Here is a 16,077-nt window from a genome sequence, read left to right on the forward strand (position 1 = left end):
GCCTTAGTCAGCTTCCGGTCGTGCACCGGAGCGGAGCAGATGTGTCAAAAGTTGCGTGTTGTGTGTGTACTCTTATTCGAATTTATTTTCTTTGCCATTTGCCTCGTAAGAGGCTGAAAAGATTATATTATTTATTAAAGATTCTATTTCTTATTATTATTTATTTATAAGACTTATTTATCAAGACTCCTACCCGATGCTAATAATACGTAAAAGGATATTTCGCGCCTCGATCCTTTGCATCGATGCATCTTCTCTCGGTTAAAATAACGAGGAATTTTTCTCTATTAATTTTTTGCAAAATTAAGAAGTGTGTCTCAGTCTACATGTCTTATTAAAGTTTCAGAACTCCAAAACAATTGTAACTGATAATGCTCCAATTGTTCTATTTAAACAGCTTTGAATAACAAAATGTTTTAAGAACACATGTTTTTTAAATAAAACGAAAATAGATTGATTTCTGTCACTAACCTGTCATCATTTTTGGCCTGCTGCTGTATTATATTGAATAAAACTACTGGCACAGTTTTAATATTTTACTCGCTAAAGTATTATCTGTTTTTAGATATTTTACAATTATCTTAGTCATTTTATTATTCTATTCTAGATTATACGTGAGAAAAAATATAATTTTCCTATTTCTTTTCATCAATTATCGCAATCAATTTAGTTTCAAGCACGCGAAAAAAAAAAGAATTCAACATTTCTCCAATAGATTTTATAATGAAAAACGACGTTCAATACGAAGGAATATAAAGGAACTCTACGTTTTTCGAGTACCGACGTGTCTGATCGAATACTTTGCTGTCTATCGCCCGACCTCGAGAGGACGGTAGTGAAAGAGACAGGCTTTGAATACGAGTGCGTTATAAAACGTATTTGCACCGATAAAGCATGTGCTCCAATATAAACGGTATGTAGGAATCATATTTACGTTTTTCTCGAGTCTCAATGGGCAACTTGCAATGTGACGCAGCGCGAACAAAATGTTTTGCGCGTTTTTTATTTTCATATTTATGTGCGAAAATACAAATTATATATTAAAAAATTAAAAATAAAGAGATAAGAGAGATATCGCTTTCGTAAAAAAATTGTAAAATATTTTTATCGGAGATAATAACTTTAAAAGAAAATAAAGATTTTCGTTGAATGAAAAATCGATGGAAAATTGAAGTTGACTTTGTTGTAAATATATTACAAAACAGAGAATTGTGTCGAAAAATACATGCGCTCCATTTTTATGCGGTATTACTATAATACAATCTTAATTAAAATTTATAATCTTACTTGCGTGCTCTATTTTTGTAACTTCCCGTCTCAGCCATAAGATCCATTTTCTTTTTAGCTCTGCTCTTGCTTACACATTCAACATTTAAAACGAACTGAGCATACGTTTAGCCGTCGAGTATGGAAGAAGAGGAAAGCGAGGGAAAGAATTGTAAAAAAAATTACTGTAGAAAGCAAAAAAAAACAGACCCATAATTCACCGTATACACGATACAATCCTATTGTATTTGCGCGACCTGACAGTGTAAAATACTGCTGAGCACGGTAATTTTCCGAAAACTCCCAAAAGTTGGAACTAAGTCGGAAGATTAGAAAATAACGGGATAAAACGAGGAGAAAGAGAAGCGATACATAAAAAAAAAAGGTCATACAATAGAGCGGCGTCGAAAAAAAATTTTCTCGAAATCGAAGGACATGAGAGCACCACGTGCGAGGTTGCTACGGCGGGTACGCGCCGGGATTCCGACGTGATCGATAACGGAGGGGGGGGGGGGAGACGTGTATCGACGAAATATTTCACTCTCTGGATTCGCGCCGACCACCGAAGGGATGCTCCGCGCGCATGCACGACCGAGGATATTCCTCGCTCATATGTGTGCGATGACAGATCGAACGAACGCAGTCGCCGTCGAAAGTCGAAAACGTTTCGGTGAGCGCGCGGTCGATCTCCGTTTACATATGACAACGATTCGTCACGAATTGTGTAATTGACACATCTCTTTCTTTTCTTGCAAATATGTACATATATTCGTTGTCATTTTTATACTTCGTTTCCGCGATCGTCTCAATCGAGTCGTGTTCGAAGTAGACGCTCAAGCTTGTGTATTGTATATAATTTTTTCATCTATGTGTAATAATTAAAGATATCGAATTATTATACGCATATTTAGTATTTATTATTGCAAATTATATCATTTTGTGTAAAAATGTAATTATTGTTTTAAATTTTGATCTTCATGTGGTGCTTTTAGTGAAAACCGAAGCAAACAGTGTATCTCGAATGGTATAATTCAAATTTTTTAAATGTAATTTAGAGAATAATATTTAAATACAAATTCACAAAATTAGCCATGTTATTCCGAGCGGAGGTAAGCTAATTTTTTAAACTTAAGATTCAATGATTCATTGTCCAATTCATCAATCACTATACGAATAATTTTTAATAATAACTATATGAATATGAATAAAATATTTTAAGTGCAACTGGATACATGTTGGAGATATACAAAACATATATAATCACACATACATTATTAATAATTTAATATATAACATATGCATTATCGTTATTTTTTATAATTTTATCTTTTTATATTTAAATAAAAGATGCTAGTTATTGCGAAAAGAAATTTATAAATCTTACAACATATAATCTTCTATCGCATTTAGCTTGTAATCAATTATCAATATAATTATGAAACAATATATCAAGAGTAATATATCTAAGAAATTTAAAAAAAAAAATTTTTTTAAATATTTTTATGTATTGAAAAATAATCTAAGGAATCTATAAAAATATTTCTCTTGGCGTATAACGATATGAGAATTGGAAGTGGGTTAATCGCATCCTTTTTATCAATTGGCAGCGTTATCGAGGCCACGAGGACATTCTCTGCGCAGGTGCCTAGCGTGGCATGCGAGACCATTCGATCGTTCTCTTTCGGTTAAAAGATATTTGTCATCCCTATGTCTAATAGATCGTCGTCGTCGTCTCGGCAACAGGCCGATCAAATCGATCTTAATAAAAAAAAAAAGAGAGAAAAAACAAAGGGAGAGAGAGAGAGAAAGAGAGCGACGCGTGTGGTCTTGTTGCGCAGGTTTAAACCGACGCGACGAATTAAACAAGGCAGACCCATTGGAATATGAATAGCGAATGAATCTAATTATTTTATTATCGATTATTCCCAGTTTATGACATTGCGTAAACGCCTCCATTTTTTTTTTTTTTTTTTTTTTTTTTTTTTTTTTTTTGGAGAAGGATGTAATTTGATATTTGGCCGAGAGAAAGATAGAATGGGGTTAAAGCTAATTGAATTAAATAGCGTGTTATAAATTAGTGTTGTACTTTTTCGAATTAACATAAGGTTTCTGTTTGAAGACGGGAATGAAAATTAACGATAAAAGACACGCGAGATTCCTTCGTTTTAAGCTTTATATCGCGAGACTAATTTGTTATCTTAACAAAGAAAATTTTTCGCGCGACTTTAAAGACTCTTTTCTTAATAAAAATTAATTTTGTTTATTTTTATCTTTTCTATTTCTTTCACAACTAAATTTTAAACATAAAAACCATTAAAATTCGATAACACTAGAAAAAAAAAAATAATATACCGAAACAACTGTCAATATTATTTTTCGAAATGCACACATATATTATTATTATTATATAGTAAATTTTTTTCAGAAAATGTTCTGCAAAATATGTTATTTGATTATTATTCATTTCTAACGTTATATATGTATATATATTATCAAATATCGTCTTTTAATTTAAAAAGATGAAAGTGAAATAAAACAGGAGAGAAATTTTCTTCTTTACGCTCCTATTTTACACTACTTGAAGAAAATTTTCATTTTTCTCGTATCTATTGGGTTCTAAATCGGTTGTAACTTCAAAAGATAGCGAACGATAAAAATAAAACAGCGATAATGCACATACATACCTTATTACTAGTGACTAGGTATTATAGAACTTTTGCCATAACGTTTATCTCAAGCCTCGCGCGTGTGAAATATTAAACGTGCGGCGGAATCAATGTTGTCTATGCACATGTACATACACTACGGTCATAAGGCGGATGTCATTTCTCTTGTCGACAGATATTGATGAGAATGTTGAACATGGTGCAAAAGTCAGATAACGGAAACGGCGCCGTCCACGATGCCGGCCTCCGCACGCACGCGAGTTTCATCGACCGCGAATTGTTTGCCACGGCCTTGATGCATTAGACGACCGTGGATGCATCACACGCAATCGGAATGTCATTCTTCGGACGGAAAATGGGTGGCGATGGAGGTTCCGAGCATACCGGTCGTAACTTGCAGGACGGTTTGTTTCAGATCGCGTCGCAAGCTTGCCATATCCTAGTGCAAGTAAGTTGACCTCTGGAAAAACGTCTGCGATGTTATTATAGTATTGAAATTTTTATAAACACAAAAAGTCGATAAATAAAATATTTCAAATAATATTCAAGAGGCAAAGAATATAATTAAAAATAGTACCGAGAATAATATATCTTTTATATATCTCTCATGTGTGTATATATGCGAATAATTTATAAATTTTTTATATCCGCTGGAAAAATAAAAAAAAATTTCTGCTCGAGAAAAATATACGATAAATGAGATGTTTGTGAGAATCGATTACGACACACGCCATCAGGTCCGCATCAATTGGGAGATTTTTTTTTTTAATCCTTAGGATATATCTCGAATTCTTCGTGTATATTTACAAGATTGCATACAAATTTAAAATCGATTCTCAGCAAAAATTCAAATGTAGCTGATTTTATTATTGCCCAAAATATTCGATTTTAGAAACTTCTATAAAAAATATGATTAACTTACACTAGTAAATTCAATTGAAAATTTGCTAAATCTTATTATAAATTAAAATTTTATTAATGTAAAATATATGTATATCTACTTGAAATTATCTGAAAAACAAAATTTTATTATATATGTGTAGCCTCGAAATTTAATTTACTTAAGTAATAAATCAATATTTTTTTAAGTATATAACATTATCTTTAATTTTTTCTTCTGTCTATAATAAATAATTTATCGTTTAAATAAAATGATAAAATATATCGTCGTTTTTTTTTGTTAAGGTGAATAACACGCACAATGTTTCTTATGGGGGTAGCAATAATGTGAATAATATCGCGTATTCGAAATATTCCACGGCCGGCGGTTCGACCGCTCCGACAACGTCATTATCAACGAAAGGGACAACCGTCGACAAAACTTACCCGAAGTATGCGGAGCCTCGAGATAAAGACCAAGATGTGGTTGTATTGTTGCCACACCGCAAGAACAGAGCACCGCGACTTAAGCACAAATTATCGGTGAGTCTTCTCATGTTACTGGAATAAGATATAAATGCTACATAAAATCTATGTTACAACGATGATGGTGTTATATAAAAAATTCAGAAAGAAGTATACCTAATTTATAAAGATTACTTTACTTACAATTTCGTACTTTAAATGGATCTTACTTATATTGATCTGTTCCAATATTGTTCTGACACGTCCTTCCTTTCTTTTTCTCTATTCGCCTCTATAAAATTAACTTATAATAAAAAAAAAAATTTTTTTTTCAAAAATACTGTGATATCTAAAAAAGTAATTTTACTAGTTGTATATTTAATGTTAACGTCAACGAGAAACTTATTATGTGCTTATTATTCAGAAGAAATTAAGTAATAATAGATGTATATTTGAATAAAACTGTGAAAATTTCTGTAAAAATTAAAGATGGGACATGATACATACATTATTATGGGAAAATAATATTTTTATTATTAATATTTTTATATCTTAAAAAAAATGTAATATATACAATATATGTAGTATATACATATATGTATATATATTTGTGATGATCTCATTGAATAAAAATCTTTTTCTGTTCTCGACGTTTCTTTGTAATGTTGGAAAAAATACCGATTAATTTTGCATCAAGTTCATTCATTTTCCTAATGAATCATGAGCGAATCAACTTTCTGGTCACGCGTTCTTGTCGCGGATGACAAAGTCCGCGCGCTACATATCATATTAACGAGATAAAATCCAATGTTATCTTTATTCGAAAATGTGACGTAAAAATGTCAGTAAGAGACAACAAAGCGAATTTCCTCTTTACACCAAATCGCGAGGGCAGATCTTCCGAAGAGTTCGAATCATGCAACAATGTTGCACGCGTGATATATGTATTCTATTGCAGACAGTGTCTGAAAATGCACGATTGGACGTGAACTCTCCAGGCGGCGACGACGACTTTGAATTATGGGACCAGTCTGGATTTATGTTAAGGAACGATATGGACGATCCTCTCACGAATACAAAGTACGTATCATATTTTCACATTTTACATAAAGATTAGAAGTAGCGTAACTTAAATTATACTCGCGCAATATATAGTAACGATTCTTAAGAAAGATAATATTTTTATATTAAACATTTTTATATATAGCCTCTTTTAATTGTATAAAGATAATATATTTTACAAAAGAACGATATCACTCTTTTAATAATTACATTTTTAATTGTTGGACGAACAAATTATTATTTCAAGCATACGTATACAAAGAGTTCGTTATTTTTATTTCTTACAAAATAAAAAAGAATAAGCATTAAAAAAACTAGTGCACATTTACTTGAAGTATAAAAACCTTAGCTTGCATAAAAAAATATTATCATGATAATCGCACATGATGAATTTATATAATTCTGCCAAAGATGGGGCGCGCAGAATTGGTGCAGACCCAGTTGCATACCAATAACGATCATATTAATTTTGATCGTCCTGGTCGTACTTTTGCCATTGTTGGACCACGCGGCAGACAAATACACGTTAAATTCCACCGCATTGGATTTAGAATCTACATGCATGGATCATTGCAGTATATCCTTGGTGGAAACTATACCCATAGGCTTAAATTACAGTAATAATACTGCGCGACATAAGACTATCTATGATTCTTGGCTGGATCTTATTGGAATGGCACAGGAAACCATTGAAATCGCGTCGCTTTATTGGACGATGAAAGGGGAAGATGTGCTTCCCGATAACAGTGCTAAGGAAGTAAGTAATACGTAATATGGTGGTATCATGGGATATCGACAAGTGCGGTTTATTGACTATCGTTTGCTTAATAAATCAACTCACCACAGGGAGAGGAAGTGTTCCAGGCTCTCTTAGAAGCTGGAAGAGATAGACAGATTGTGTTAAAAATTGCACAGAATCTTCCTTCTCGCTTGTCCCCGAATATTGATACACAAATTTTGGCCAGAAAAGCTAACGCAGTGGTAATTTTTTAAACATATATTTTAATGAGATGGATGTGTCACTTAAGAAATAAAAATTAATTATACGATAAATTTTTTTATATCTCACAATCAATCGTAGTTTATATATAATTAATAATACGATCCCATGTGTGCGTATATATAAGTATAAGTAAGAGACAACTTTGTTATTTATTCATTAAGATTCGATCGACACAGTTTTTCTTTTCTTTTTTTTTTTTTTTTTGCATAATTATAAACGCGAACATATACTTTTATTCGAATTCAGGTGAGGGATTTAAATTTTGCTCGATTGTTGGGCGGCGGTGTACTTCATACGAAATTGTGGCTCATCGATCGTACTCATGTATACGTTGGCTCAGCCAATATGGATTGGAGATCCCTTTCACAAGTAAAGGAACTCGGTTTGGTGGCGTTGAATTGTTCCTGTTTAGCGAACGATTACGCTAAAATATTTGATGTAAGCAGGAATATATATAAATTTGTGAAAACAATACGCTGTAATGTTTATTGTGTTTGAGTGTTAGAAATTATTTCATATAATTAGAATTGATTTTTCTTTTGCTTTACAGGTATATTGGAAGTTAGGCGAAGATGGTAAAGTGCCTTCCACGTGGCCAGATTCTTTCAGCACAAAGATAAATATAGATAATCCTATGAATTTTACATACATGGAAAATAAGTACAAAATATTTATCGCGGTTAGTAGCATTCGTTAATAAATGCGTTACGAAACGCAGAAATTATTTTTTAGAATTAGCCATAAAAAATATGAGAAATGTAAATACTAAAATATTGTAGAACTCACCTCCACCATTTTCGCCGAAAGGTAGAAGCAACGATCTAGACGCGATCTTGCACTGTATCGCTAAAGCGGAAAAGTTTATTTATATCTCTGTGATGGATTATTTCCCATTAACAATATATTCTGCACAAATAAAGTATGTATAAAGATTAAAAATTATATATGTTTATATGTGTGTGTGTGTAATTCAATTTCTAAACAAAATACTATAAAATAAGTATAAATTATAGTTTAAATTAAAATGGTAGCTGAAATGATGCGTAGAATGTCTTTCATATGATATAGCATTATCTTTCTGTAGTGTTATTTCGTTTCTTCTACTAATAACAGTTTCACGTTCATTTTACAGATACTGGCCTATAATAGACAATGCTCTGAGAGCGGCAGCCATCGAACGTAAAATAGACGTGCGCCTTTTGATTTCCTGGTGGAAACATTCAAGACCGTCCGAATCGTATTTTCTTAAATCGTTGCAAGATCTGACGCATTCTTACACCAATGTCAAAATTGAAGTAGTAAGTATATCCTTCACATGTATATATAAGTACGGTCAATTTGTCGATCACGAGCATTTGTTTAATTTTTACAGAAAAGATTTATCGTACCCACCTATCCGGACGTAGATAGAATACCGTTCGCGAGAGTAAACCACAATAAATATATGGTCACCGATATAGCGGCTTATATAGGAACGAGCAATTGGTCGGGTGATTACTTTATTGACACAGCCGGTAAGTTATTGCAACGCTGTTTTTACGAAAAGAAGATAACACAAATTAAAGTAGTAATAAAATTCTACACGTGTGCCGTTTTTATAAATTACTTAAAATATTAAATAAAAATAATTATTTCATCATTTTTTTCTACAAAAATTTATTTTAACGCAAATGTTTAAATTCAGGTATCGGTACCGTATTCGAAAGCGTTGGACGTCAAAATAGGGATAACATAAGACAACAGCTGGAAAATATCTTTCACCGCGATTGGTATTCTAACTATTCGTTCCCGCTATATAATATAAGTGAGACGCGTTTCGAAAACTCATGGGGTTTATCGAGAAATACATATCAGCGTTTGTTATATTAAACTTATATACATACATATTATAATGATATATATATATATGTATGTGTATATATACTCGCCTTGATCACGATTTTTCATTGTAAAAAATGTTATCGTATCGATTTGCAGAAAGAGAATTCATGTCATTTCTCAGAAACAAACAAAATTCCTTTTTCTTTATTATGTTCTCGACTTATGTGTATATATATAATAATTCTTAGATTTTTTTAAAAATTTTCATGAAATTTATGGTTGTGCGCAGTATGTGAATCATTGTAATATCTGGATTTATCGTTGTATATGTTACTGTCTATTTGTGAGATTTTATATGTTATATATACACGTGACATAACGTGTGAAACTTTTTTTACTGATTTTCAGAAATTAAATTATGAAATATTGTAGCATTAACAGAGGCTGTTCTAGCGGCATAAGTTGGCTTATATTTAGGAATATGTAAATTAATATTACATTTTTTATAAAAATATTTTTTAAAGTATAATTTCGTTATCATAACCGTGAGTTTTAATTTAAGATTAATAGATTTATAGTCTATTTAGTCTTTAAATACTTTTTATTTAATATGCAATCTTTTTACATCTGTGTGTTAGTAATTGAGTTTTTCTTTCAAATTCTTTTTTCAAAATCCACATTCTGAATCTATTTTTAAACCTTTATTTCTCTTTAATATTTCCGCCGATTAAAATGATAGACGGTATCAGTTCTTCCTTCATACTGGTCTCTTTTTATCTCTTGACCGTACAATCCATATCGTGCGTTTGCAAGTACACTTGTGTGCCTAACAAGCATATCATTTAACAAAAAGGATAAAACGTGCCTTACAAAAATTATTGACAGGCATGGCAATATTAATCTACATTTAAAAAATGTATCGATTCTGCGTTCTTCCATATAATCCATAACCTCCGTGAACTCATATTTAATTGTTATTTGTATTGTGTGTGTGTGTGCCTGTTTAGTAGTATATATATATATATATATATATATATATATATATATATATATACAAAAAATGGGACCTGATTATTAACGGTGTTTTAATAAGTATTAAAAACAATAAAACATTCTGGAATGGTTCTTATCCCGATTAAAAATAAAAGCTACTATAATGGCAACTAAGAGGCTACAACAAGTCTTGCAAATCGTGCAAGACATTGATAAGATTAAGTAATATTGCGTAATTGAATAATTAAGATATTTGCATATGGTATTAATCTTCGTGTATAATTATGTTCATATATCTTATGTGCATAAATTGAATATTGTTATGAAAAAGAGATGATAATTATATCAATTTAGTTTTTGTTATAATACTTTTGTTATAGTACTAATACATACAAGGTGTCTCTAAAGTCCATTATTCCTACCTCTTGTATTTCGGAAACAGTTTAAAATTACGAAAAACTGTGAAACTTTTTTTTGATCATTTCGAGGAGTTATTCTTTTAAGGGGATTGAGAGACTTGCCCTCTTAAGGAAATGTTTCAGAGGGACCGACAGAGAAGAAGACAAACAGATTTTGTGAAATTGATCATTTTCGAACTTTGACCCCAAATAACTTCCGAACGAGTCAATGTATCAACCTTCGGTTTGCATCAAAAATCTTCTTCTTTTATGCCCTTTCAAACGATAGACTATGATATAAGGAGGATTCTATTTGAAATTTTTGAGTTGGAGTTTCCTTGAGACAACTCCTTAAGGAGGCAATCTTCTCCAACCCTCTTAAAAGAGCAAGGAAGTCTCTCGAAATGATTAAATACGTGTTTCACGGTAATTTCGTACCGTTTCCGAAATATAGGAGGTAAGAACGGACTTTAGAGACATCTTATATAATCTAAGTATCGAAATGATCGGTTTTGACCAGAAAAGCCACTGCTTAAAGATTAGATTAGAATTAATAAAATATATAATTGTAATAGTATTCAATAATACCAATGGGAAAAAGAGACGATGATATCTAAATCTAAATTATCAGTTAAGAACGATAATTGTTTGCGCAGTTTATATCAATAAGTGCATTATTTTACATTTTTTCTGCGGTCTGGAAAAGAAGAGAAGTTTCCTATAGTTTTTTGTGCGCTGAATCCAAATCCGCCAGACAAAATAGAAACGAATCCGATGTGCAAGACTTCAAAAAGAGCTCAAGCTTGAACATTGTGTTTTTATATAAAAATATCGAATGTTTTATCGCATGTACCATCGAACCTTAGGTGCGCTTTGTTTTTAGGGATCCGTATTGTCGCAAGTTGTGTCAAGTATAACGATTGCTTATTTGAGTTATTTCTGAAGTCTCTTGCAGATCGGGTTTATTTGCTACGAATTTTCAAAAATGGTAAAAATACATTTTTGGTGGATTTCAACTCCATTCTTCTCGAAAATCTGACGATATAGGCCATTTTACCTTACAGATTTGCATTTAGCGCACAAAAAACTATAGGAAACTACTCTTTTTCAGAGCGCAAAATCATGCAAATCTGTGTAATACATTATACGTTAAAATAGAAATTTCTTGAGCAGTATGCGTATGTTATTATTCCTTTTTGTTATGTATATTATTTAAGATTACATAATGCTATAGAAAAAGAAAGAAAGAAAAATGATATATACAAGAAGGTTTTGTGATTTAATAAGGAGCCAAAATACTTTTGTATAGACCATTTTTCTATGCAGCTTTAAGTAATACAAATATTAGCAATAAAAATTAACAAAGACTACTGTTCAAAAACTTGGCGAAAACTGGTTGGTATTCATAATCTGTTTTTATATTTAAGATTATCTCAAATATGATCTTAAGATGTTGTGTGGCCATTTCATTGATTGAATGGGATCTTTCATGAAAGACGAGACCAACTCCAAGACCACACTTAAGACGATCTTGAATATAAGAATAGACTGTAAATACCGGCTTATGATTTACCTAAATTTAAAATTTTCAGTATATTGTACTCAAATCGTATCACACAAAAAAAAGAAACAAAATCGAAAAAGAAATGAATAAATTAATATCGTCTTTATTTGAACTATTTCAATATTTACTATTTATATAATAATGTTTAAAGTATTGGGGTAAAGAGCTAACTTTATTAAATAAAAAAAAACATCAAACAGCGAGCGATATCGAGCGACTCTATTAAAGAATTATTGATAAGGAAATGTTAATATCACGACAATCTGCGATCTATGTTTTATATCTGTGGAATTGATTTGGAACAAAAAACGTAGAATAATGTATGAATTCAAGATATAAAACTTATATATTCTTAAAATAAAAACTTCTGCTTTTCGAAATATACCGTAATATATTGCGAACATAGAGAATACATATAGAAATTATATAAATATTCCTCCGCCATATTTGTGCCTTGCTTTAATAAGTGTAATTATCAATATAATACAAAGCGACAAGAAAGTATGTTACTTGTAATTTGCATTATTGCCTCTTCTCCGCGAGGTTGATCAGTTGTCTCGTTTGTATGTTATGACTTGTGTCATTTATGGCTGTTATTGAAATTCGACAAATTCAGTTTGCTATTATATTTCCTTCTTTATTCATTAAATTATTAATAATTTTAATCAAATGTACGCGTATTCACGACGTAGATTTTCAAATTCACTTTTCTTGAAAACGAAGCTTCAATCGAAGAAAAATTATTGAATTATTTTAATTTACTTTGAGGCGTAGAATCATCTCTTTTTTTAGTTGTATTACGAATTCTGGCTTAGTATTTACTAACTATCCTAATGGAAAAACTGACGCTATGCTAACCTGTTTTATCGCAACAAAATGTGTTTTTGATTGTGCTTATTAAACATTTATTCCTTTTAACTAAAAAAAATCATTACTAAAATCGTTTACACGTAAAATTTGAGCAAATTTTTATACATGTACACTCTTGATATTCATATTTTAATCTATAAGATACACACAACAACAGGAATGTCTTAACAGACGAATTTATGCATATATTAGCACATTTATATATTTTGCATATACCCAGTGCGTTCAAAAAGTTCCGAAATTGATTTTTTTTGGAATACGTATTAATTGCATTATCTCTCAATCAATATTGGAACTAGGTAGTGCTAGCCTTTTTGAGTCACCCATAATTTTTTCATTATGTTAGGTGCAATAGTTTTTAGGTTTCTGGGTCTCTCTCTCTATCTATCTATTTTTATCTCTTTTCTTTTTTGCCTTTTCTTTATCTTTTGCTTCCTTATAGAGGAAGCTGTTTTTGTGACAAAATTTTTTTCGAGTTTTTTATGCCAATGTGTTCAGAATGTTCGAAAACATCGAGAAATCATGTTTCTAACAAATGTATGTGTGCAATATATGTATGCAATATATTGTGCAATCTCTAACTTCCGCAATTTTTGAGATATCTAGTTAAATTTTTTTACATAGATAGAATATTATTAAAGGATGGTTGATATTGGATTTGGTGGGAATCGGGGAAAAAGTTTATTCTATTATAAAATTTTGAATTTTTTAAGAGATGTCTATACACATTGTAACTTTCGCAATAAATATATATAAAAATAAAAAAAGTATGTAAATTAGAAAATAGCATATTGCTTCTTTATTCTTTATTTCGCTTATAAAGCTTTCTCTATGAAAAAGCAAAAATTGAAAAACTTGCTTGCTTTAAAGAGCTTAAACTTTGTGAGATAAAATGATGAGGAAGCAATGTGCAAGTTTCTAATTTGCACAATTTTCAGCTTGTTTTAACTTCATTTTCTTTAATTTCATTTTTTTCATAAACTATCAGACTAATAAGACAACCACTCAACATTACGGAAAAGAGGCAATAATGCATGTAACATGCGTGTAACATGTGTCTTTTTTTAGAAATGGTACTTTATATAATTATTAATTGTCTTTATGTTATGTAAGATTAAAATATAGAATACACGAACAACTTCTTTTTATTAAAGCTTAAGAATATGCTAATAAAGCATATATTGTACTCGTCTATTCTCTATCTATCTTCTCATCGTACTTCTTATTTTAATTAGTTCCTGCAAGAAATTTAAAATGATTGCCAGATATTCTTTGTATGTATTATGTATAAGTTAAAAATACTCTCAGTGAGTACCCGTCGCGAAAACAAGTCTCGAAGTTTGCACCGGCCAACGGCGGGCTGATTAGCGGTTTTCGGTTAAAATCAATTATACTGCTCATCGGTTCGGTTCTCTGCGAAAGTCATTATCATTAATTATCTTTAATCCGTATACCAAATGTTTGAAAAAGAACTCGGAAACGTCCGGTGTCGGTGCGATGCAGAGGGGGGTTCGCGAAAAGAACCGTACTTGCTTTCATTCAAAAAATACTGTGTCTACTTTATTAATATCCTTAAAATCAAAATCTTACACGCTAGTTTGATCGGTAATAATTACACAACATTACAATACGTAATGCTTTAGGAAAAAAGAAGATATTACAAGATTTGATTAGATGTGGTTCGCGAGTGATGAGAGATTCCGCAGCGAGAAAACCCATTTACATTTGAACTCGTGACTTGGACTGTTATTTGTTACTGATAATATTCATTTATGATAACTAAATGAGAAGTTTTCCGAGACGAATTAATGATAATGACTTTCGCAGAGAACCGAACCAATAACCTGTATAATTGATCTTAACCGAGACATAATCACGTATTTAAAAATATTTAAAACTGATTTTTAAATATCAAAAAGAATCGCTATATCTGTATATGATAGTTACAATTGTAATTTTTTTTTTAAATTATTATATATATATTATATATATTATATATATTTTTATTACATGTTTTATATATTTTTATTACATGTATATATTTTATTGCTATCCATATTTTTTGCTCTGTTACACTTCTCAGTATCTTTCCAAAGAAGCGATACCAGACCCAAATAATTAGGAACGTATTTAGGTCATCTGCGGCAATTCTTGAGTGTGCGAAGATACCTTTACCTGCTCGTGAACGGGACTCCAGTCAGTATCCGCAGTAACGTTTTATCCGGGTAACCGCTATTAACCAATCAAAATTTTCATCAAGTCGGTATTGCGGTACCAGCAGCATAACTATTCCTTCTTGTTCGCATTTCATTTATATTAGTAATCAGCGCGAATCGTCTCCATCGAATCTCCTCTAAGAAACCAGAATTCAAGTCTATATCCCGAAGCAGAATAACATTATTTAAAAAATTAACCAAATTAATTTGTTATAAGAATCATTTGTAATAATATACATATGTATATACATGAGTAGAATTTTTTTTATCGCCGCATTGCGAAATAAAATATATATTTTGAAGGTAAATTAGTTCTTCGCTATCTGAAATTTGCAACATAATTTCATATATTAATTTTATATAAAGATTTTAATGACATGAATTTATAAAATTTTGCTTATAGTACATAATAAAGTGATTTAATCTTATGCCAAACCAAGAATAATTTTCGTTTCTAAACAGATAATAAACAATAAATTTTCTCTGTAATATTTTATTAAGTGTATAAAAAAATTATATTTGTAATATAATATAAATCTTCTCTTACTTTATCATTCTCTTCTCTATCTACTTTATATATATTCTTTGTTATAAAAAGTATGAAAAATATCACAATAAAATGCTGACATCTTTTTCAATCTCGCGCTACTATTCTAAGATTAATGATTTGCCGAAGAAATCGTTTCGATTCGCACATATTCGTATTCACGTTCTCCCCGAGATACCATTTATTTTTAGAAAATATCCATAGAATATATCTTTGACCATTCTTTAGTTATTTGCGTAAACAGTGGTACAAGTGGTGGAAGCGGAGGAAGAAGACAAACACAAAAGGAGGGATACACCACTCGATCAGGAAGGGGTATAAAGAAGT

At 30.9% G+C, this 16,077-nt stretch overlaps 1 protein-coding gene across 7 annotated transcripts; it reads left to right on the forward strand.

Annotated features, from left to right (window-relative positions):
• The first annotated feature begins 41 nt into the window (after positions 1–41).
• On the forward strand, positions 42–12,608 carry LOC138940155 (5'-3' exonuclease PLD3). Of its 7 annotated transcripts, XM_070308727.1 has the most exons (15): positions 47–62; positions 608–913; positions 1,346–2,109; positions 2,271–2,290; positions 4,108–4,380; positions 5,118–5,354; positions 6,235–6,356; positions 6,750–7,095; positions 7,185–7,319; positions 7,588–7,779; positions 7,892–8,020; positions 8,121–8,260; positions 8,474–8,639; positions 8,714–8,855; positions 9,026–12,608. In XM_070308727.1, the coding sequence occupies exons 5-15, from the start codon at positions 4,267–4,269 to the stop codon at positions 9,208–9,210; spliced, it is 1,908 nt and encodes a 635-aa protein (XP_070164828.1). In that variant the 5' UTR covers positions 47–62; positions 608–913; positions 1,346–2,109; positions 2,271–2,290; positions 4,108–4,266; the 3' UTR covers positions 9,211–12,608. The 7 variants fall into 7 exon arrangements, with proteins under 7 accessions (XP_070164829.1, XP_070164830.1, XP_070164832.1 ...); XM_070308728.1 differs by lacking the exon at positions 2,271–2,290 and having other exon boundaries at positions 42–60; XM_070308729.1 differs by lacking the exon at positions 2,271–2,290 and having other exon boundaries at positions 42–60; positions 1,346–1,990.
• Positions 12,609–16,077: the final 3,469 nt, after the last annotated feature.

This window comes from Polyergus mexicanus, unplaced genomic scaffold (assembly GCF_030449975.1).
Source record: "Polyergus mexicanus isolate NDT 795.1 unplaced genomic scaffold, iyPolMexi1.0 SCAF_16, whole genome shotgun sequence".
NCBI classification, from domain to species: Eukaryota; Metazoa; Arthropoda; class Insecta; order Hymenoptera; family Formicidae; genus Polyergus; species Polyergus mexicanus.

Coding starts and splice junctions, on each gene's coding strand:
- LOC138940155 (XM_070308728.1), top strand. CDS start 4,267: ATGTCATTCTTCGGACGGAAAATGGGTGGCGATGGAGGTTCCGAGCAT. Junction 8,021..8,120: donor AGTACAAAATATTTATCGCG/GTTAGTAGCATT, acceptor AAAATATTGTAG/AACTCACCTCCACCATTTTC. Junction 8,640..8,713: donor CCAATGTCAAAATTGAAGTA/GTAAGTATATCC, acceptor TAATTTTTACAG/AAAAGATTTATCGTACCCAC.